The sequence below is a fragment of the Condylura cristata genome, unplaced genomic scaffold (genome assembly GCF_000260355.1).
Source record: "Condylura cristata isolate star-nosed mole 26May11 unplaced genomic scaffold, ConCri1.0 scaffold00019, whole genome shotgun sequence".
NCBI lineage: Eukaryota > Metazoa > Chordata > Mammalia > Eulipotyphla > Talpidae > Condylura > Condylura cristata.
In genome coordinates, this window is record NW_004567120.1 from 36,184,298 (window position 1) to 36,191,050 (window position 6,753).

Sequence of the window (6,753 nt, forward strand, 5' to 3'; positions counted from 1 at the left end):
AGGAATGGGGGTAGCTGGGCAGCAGAGCTGACGAGGGCTTTCCTCCTGCCGGGGTCCCCCACCCAGACACCCCGACTCCCCACGGCCACCCCGGCCCTCCGGGCGCGGGGCAGCGCCCTCGCGGGCGGGTCGGCCTTCCTCAGGGAAGACGCTGCCAAGTGCGAATTTGATAACCAGACGCGCCGGCCGGGCGCACGGCCGCCTTTGATCGCGTCTGGCCGCCCGCACGTCTGTTTCCCATTTCGCCTCCGCCAGGCTCCTGCATGGGGTTCAGCTTTCAGGCCGCCGACGGCCGACCGCGGGATGGGAAGGGGGTGCCCGCCGCGCTGCTGCCCACGCCCACTCGCCCCAGCACCCCAAATGCCGGGAGACTCCTGCGGCGGAGGAAGGCCGGTGTGGGGCGCTGCCCGAGGCCGCCGGCCCCCGGAGGTCCAGCAGAGCAGCAGAGGACACGCCGGGGCCCTGACTCGGCGGCTCTCAGGGAAGCTGTTGGGTGACCCCTGGGGGAGGGCTGGCGGGTGGGGCTGCGAGGGGCCCCAGCCCGGCCCTGAGGGCCCTTTGAAGGGGTCGATCCTCTCCCTCTCCCCGCAGCTGGGGCTGGACTGGGGAGCCGGACTGTCAGCCGGGGCGCCCTGCTGTGGGCCCTCCAGCCTGCCTGAAAGGGGCCTTGGTGGGCGGTGGGCAGGGACGGGTGGACGGTGAGTGATGGGCAGAGGGCAGTGGAGTGTGGACAGGTGGGTGACGGGCAGTGGGCAGGTGGCAGGTAGACAGATGGGCAGGTGTGCAGTGGCAGGTGGACAGGCGGATGGTGGGCAGGTGGACAGGTGGGTGACAGGCGGTGGCCAAGTGGCGGTGGGCCCTGGGCGGGCTCCAGGCTGGGCCGGGCCTGGTCTCGCGGCCTCCGCGGCTCTGGGGTGCAGGCGCGCCACCCCGAGCCCGGGGCCCACAGGCCGACGAGGCCACCCGTCCGCCCCCAGTGCTCCGCTGGCCCCGAGTGAACCTGACGAGTTCACACCTGCACATTCACACGCTGCGACGTGACGTCACACGCACCCAGCGGGGCGCCAGCCGCCCGGGGTCAGGGCTGACCACAGACCCCACCTTGAGCTGGGTTTCTGCCCTCTGCTGGGCCCTGTCCTCCTGCCCCTCTGGCCGGGCCTGGTCCCCACGGTGGCCACTGTGTGGGCGTCCCCTGGGGTCGCATTGACCCTTCCTTTCTGGGGGCATCTCTGCAGCCCCAGGGTGCCCTCAGTGGGTGGGGCCCACCCCGGAGGCGGCCAGAGCCCACCCCGGAGGCGGCCGGAGCTCCTTCAGTCCTGCAGGGGTCTCTGCGGGGTCTCTGCGCCCGTCTGAGCCCGGCAGCCACGCGGCGGGAGGTCCCGGTCTAGAGGGGCGCCCAGACCCCTGCTAGGAGCAAGGGGAGCGGCCGGAGCCAGGCTGCTGCCACCAGGTCGTGGCTGCTCGGTAGGGGCCGCCATTGGGGGGGCGTCCTTGCAGCCCCCACTGGGAGCACTGGGGGCCCGGGCTCTGCGGCCCCCTCTGCCCGCTGGCCGGACCGCGGGGCACAAGGATGGGGACACGGGGACACACGAGCAGGAGGAGGAACAGGGGGAGCAGGAGGGGGAGCAGGGGGAGCAGGGGGAGCAGGGGGAGCAGGAGGGGGAGCAGAGGGAGGAGCAGGGCGAGCAGGAGGAGGAACAGGGGGAGCAGGGGGAGAAGGATGAGCAGGAGGGGGAGCAGGAGGAGCACGGGAAGCCTGCTGTTGTGATCTTGGAACCTCCCCAGAGTCCCCAGAGCCCCAGCCCCTCTACATCATGGGCCACATCGGGCAGCCAAGAAAAGGCTGCTGCAAGGTGCTTGCAGAAGCCAGCCAGCCCGGAGCCTTGGCCCAGAGATCCGCTGGAGCAGAAGGTGACAGATTTGGTGAAGTTCATGATCCTCAAGTATCAGTCAAAGGAGCCCATCTCGAAGGCGGAAATGCTGAAGGGTGTCAGCAAAAGCCACCAGAAACGATTCCCCGTCATCTTCCAGAAAGCTTCCAAGTGTTTGGAGGTGATCGCTGGCATTGACGTGAAAGAAGTGGACCCTGTTCTCCACTCCTATGTCCTTGTCAACTCCCTGGGCCTCACCTGTGAGGAGAAGCTTGGTGACAAACAAGGGATGCCTAAACATGGCTTCCTGCTCATCATCCTGGGTGCGATTTCCATAGCGGGCAACTGCATCCCTGAGGAAGACATCTGGGATTTCCTGAATGTGATGGGAGTGTATGCTGGCAGGGAGCACTTCCTCTACGGGGAGCCCAGGCAGCTCCTCACTAGAGATTGGGTGCAGCAGAAGTACCTGGAGTACCGGCAGGTGCCCCGCAGCGATCCTCCACGCTATGAGTTCCTGTGGGGTTCAAGGGCTCATGCTGAAACCAACAAGATGAAAGTTCTGGAGTTTTTGGCTAAGATCAAAGGGACTGACCCCATTTCTTTCTCATGCTGGTATGAGGAGGCTTTAAGAGATGAGGAAGAGCGAGCTAGGGCCAGCATCGAGCCCAGAGCTATTCTTCCCACCACGGTCACTGAGCAGCAAGGGCCTGAAGCGTCTCCTGCCCCAGCTGAAGGCTGAGCCCCGATCTTCACTCTGCATTTGAGGAGCGCTGTGGAGAGGGCGAGGAGCAGGCTTGGGAAAGCACAGTGGTCCAGAAGTTTCCATTCGTCTTCTGAGTTGGTGACCAAAAATCCTCTTGGTATTCTTTGAAATGCTGTTCCTCTTACTAGAAGGTTGATGAGATTTAGATCCTAAGTTTATGACTGATATTGGTCACCCGTTTATTACTGTTCATGCATTTAAGAATAAGAGTTTGATAGCTCACAAGACAAATTTGGGCACCTTTCATTCTACCTTGTAAACTGGAACAACATAACATGACACTGGAAAAGGAATTTCCTTGGAAATGTGAATGGTTTCGTCAGAAAATAGAGAAAACAAGGTAGCAGGTGATTTACTTTTGGATTCTCTTAGTTTGCTGTTCTGTAAAATGAAAAGATATAAGTAGACATAATCTGCTTGCCTCTTTGGAGAGTAGGAGAAATCAAATAAATGTTAAATGAAAAGATCCTGCTCACTGAGTTTTTATTTCACAAAACACGAACAGAATAGTGGTTTTTTGAAAGCTCTGTGTTAGAAATGGGGATACACGAGACACCCCCAAGCAAAGAAGACAGGGCCTGGGCGCAGCTGTCCTGTTGGGAAGGGCAAGGTGGGGCCCTGTCCCTAGAGAGCATGTGAAAACCCACAGTGCAGAGGCGGGGCCCGAGAAGGGGGGTCCTCTAAAAGCTCGAGTCTCGGCTGTTTCGGCTTTGGGGACCCACAATTCTTTCTGGAGCGGCTGGTTATAGTAAGCTGGCGGGGTTGGGGTCAGAGGCTGACTCTCCACTGTGATTTGGAGACGAGAAAAGCCTGGTACAGAAAACCGCTCCGTACCCCCTCAGGATCACGGGTAAGGTGGACAGGTCTCACCTGGGGCAGGTATAGGCCAGGTGTCCTGAGCAGCTGAGCGCAGTACACAGACTAGGTGCTCTGTACACCTCTGCAGGTATTCGCTGAGAATGGGGTTATGGTTCCTTGAGCAGGTACCCAGAAGCCACCAGGCTGGTACTCACTGCCATGGCCTGAGAGAGTCCGAGCCTGCTCCATAAAAGGTAGGTTACCCTGAGTGTGGCTGGACCCCCGTTAGCAAGGTCTAGGTTTTGGTGGCCGTGAAATGAATGAAAACGGTTTTGGATAGAACAGCAGCTGGGATAGAAGGAAGTTGTTTCATCACTTAAATGCTATCACTCTAGAGTGATACCAGCTGGAGAGGGCTAACCCTTACCCAAACTAGTGTATCCTCTAAGAGGAAAGTTTAGTGAATTTTCTTTGTGAATCTACATTTTTTTTTTTTTGCCTGAGTTGATACTCTGTTATCTATAGAGCTGCACATTATCTGAGATGTCCTGGGTGAAAACAGAGCTCCAGGAGAGGGCAGTAGGATCTGGGGACAAGACCATATTGGTAATAACTGCCACTCATTAAAGAGCCAGTAAGTACCTAGTGCCTGGCCAGTTACTTGTCTTACTTTTGTACATTCTAGAAGTCCTGCAAGATCAGGCTTATCAAGCCCATGTTCCAAGTGAGGACTCTGAGGCTCAGAGCCCTTGGTAATGCCCACGATTGCAGTCAGTTTGGGGCTGGTAAGGTAACGCTCAGAACCCTGTTCTGAACACATCCAGAACCAGGTTGCTCCCACTAGCCCCGGCCCGGGCAAGTCTTCTGTCTTACTCTGTCTCCCCTGAGTACTGCGTCACGTCTCCGGGGACAAAAGAAGCTCCACATGAGAAAGGACTGACAGGCTTGAAGAAGGCAGGGCAATGAGAATTCACATAAACTGGGATTTGCCTGAACTCTATCCTCCTGCTCCAAGCCCTGGAAATCTTAATAGCTGACCCTGCTCAGGTGCTGACATTTAAATAGAGTTGTAGCAATTTCGAGAATGTCAGCACAGCATCTCTTGGTGCTCCCCAGTGTGTCTTCCTGTCCAGTTCTGAACCTGAACTGCTGACCAGCTCTTCACCGTGTCCTCCACAGAAGACTGCGCTGCTCCTGGTGAAACAGCCCAGAGTCACGTGCTCTCCCTGTTACCTAGAACATTCCTTTGTCCTGCAAAACCCCCTGGCTGTCCCATCCATCATTCTGGAGCCAGAGTGCAACAACTCGTTCAAGTCAAGAGCTCAGTTTAGACAGTGGTGTTGAGCCTGATGTGTGGTGACCTGAATGGGGACCCTCAAAAGAAATGTCTGGGGCCCACTTTTCATTATCTGTAATTGGCCTTATTTGTTAATAGAGTCTTTGCAGAGGTAGTTACATTAGGAATTTTGAAATGATGTTTAGCTTGCTTTCGGGGTTGGCCCTAGATACAATGAAGGTGCACATCTAAGAGAAAGGAGAGGAAAACCCGAAAGCATAACATTCATGGAAGAAGAAGTGGGTGTAAAGAATGGAGGAAAGGTTGGAATGATGGATCTGCAAGGCAAGAAATGCCAAGGACTGCCAGCTGTCGCTAGAATCAAGCCACAGCTTAATCTCCCTCAAGGTCCGCAGGACAAATTAACCTTGATGACGCCTTTATTGATGTAAGCAATTTGATTATTTTGTACCTCTGCAAAGATGTTTTAAAAGCCTTCCTCAGATATAATTAATGAAATTGTAAGAAATTTGGGCTCTCCCTGATGGCACAACAGGTTAAAGCGCAGCACTGAGGCTATCTGCAGCAAGAGTTTGCACTAGGCCAGGAAGGTGACCCACACTGGCACAACAGACCTCTCCTGACCCGCCTGCTGCTCCCCTCAGCAGTGTACTTCATCAATCTGCCTGTTCTGCCCCCCACTCTGTCTCTGGGGAATCCTCTCACTCCCATACCTCTGGCCTGTACCCCAGTTCTGTATGCATAAATAAATAAATCTTAGAAAATTCTAAGAAACGTATTGTGTAGATCGTGATGGTGTGACATAGTTAAAGGGTTCCCCACCCCCATAGATTTCTTGTTTGGATTGCTTTGTTTTTTAGCTTCTTGGACCCGTGAGATTATAGTTTTAATCAAATTTGATAATTTTTCATTAAATTCTTCATGTATTGTTTTCTACCCCCCACTTTTCCTCTCTGGGATCCCCAGATGTATGTATATGAGGCCACTAAATTTTGGCAAGGTCATGCTCTCTCCACTTTTCTCTCTGGGAGTCAGTGCAGAGGCTCCACAATCATTTTGTCTACTTTTAATGCAAACTGGTGTATGTTTTTCAAGTCATTTTAATTTTTGTCTCTCAAATTAACTTGTGGTCTTTTTTTTTTTTTTTATAAATTCCATGTCTGTGCCATGTTTAACATTTCCTCTTACTTCTTGAAGATACGGGATATACGTACTGCCTGCTTTGATGGCCTTATCTACTAATTCCAACAATTGTGTCATTTTTGGGAACAGTTTTGATCAGCTACCTTTTCAGCTGTATCTTATTTTCTTGCTTCTTTGCATGCCTGGGAATTTTGATTGGGTTCTATGCAATGAGTTTCACCTGAGTGAGTGCTTCATACTTTTGTTTTTCTAGAGATAATTCTCCTTTAGCTTTGTCCTTGGAAATTAATACTTAGATGTTATAGTTAAGCTGCTGGGAATTTATGTGCCTTTGAGTTGTATTCCTTTCCAGGGACTCCCATAGCCAAGTGCCATGAGCTGGGTGGCTGAAAACCAGACAACTTTGTCTCACAGTTGTGTAGGCCAGACATCAAGGTGTCGGCCAGGTAGGTTCGTTGTGAGGACTCGGAGGGCAAATCTGCTCCAGGCCTGCTGGTGATGGCTGGCAATCCTTTGCATTTCTTGCCTCATAACTGCGTCTTTCACTTCTTGCCTGTCATTTACAATGTCTTCTTTCCTTAGAAAGATACCAGCAATATTTGACTACATACAGTAGTCAGTACAGCCTTTTATTGAAGCATTAGTTCCATGTGCAAAGATTCTGTTTCCAAATAAGACCATACTCGCTGACAACAGGGTTAGTATTTGAGCCTATTTGTTGAGGAACATAATTCAACCCAAAACACAGTTCTTATTTTTAAACTTTGTTGGGAAAAAGTAGAGCAGCCAGTGTTTAGTTTATGGCTAATTTTGCCTGTGAGAACCCTAATCAATGCTCCATGAATTGTTAGTTTTTTTACTCTGATGGGAATAGCCAC

General features: G+C 53.3%; 1 protein-coding gene across 1 annotated transcript in view; it reads left to right on the forward strand.

The window, feature by feature from the left end:
* Positions 1-2,613, forward strand: part of LOC101631670 (melanoma-associated antigen 9-like) — a 5,049-nt gene extending 2,436 nt beyond the window's left edge. The window contains exons 3-4 of the mRNA XM_004685966.1: positions 256-488; positions 1,786-2,613. Coding sequence (XP_004686023.1) covers positions 256-488; positions 1,786-2,613 — 1,061 coding nt within the window. The remainder of the gene's footprint in view (positions 1-255; positions 489-1,785) is intronic.
* Positions 2,614-6,753: the final 4,140 nt, after the last annotated feature.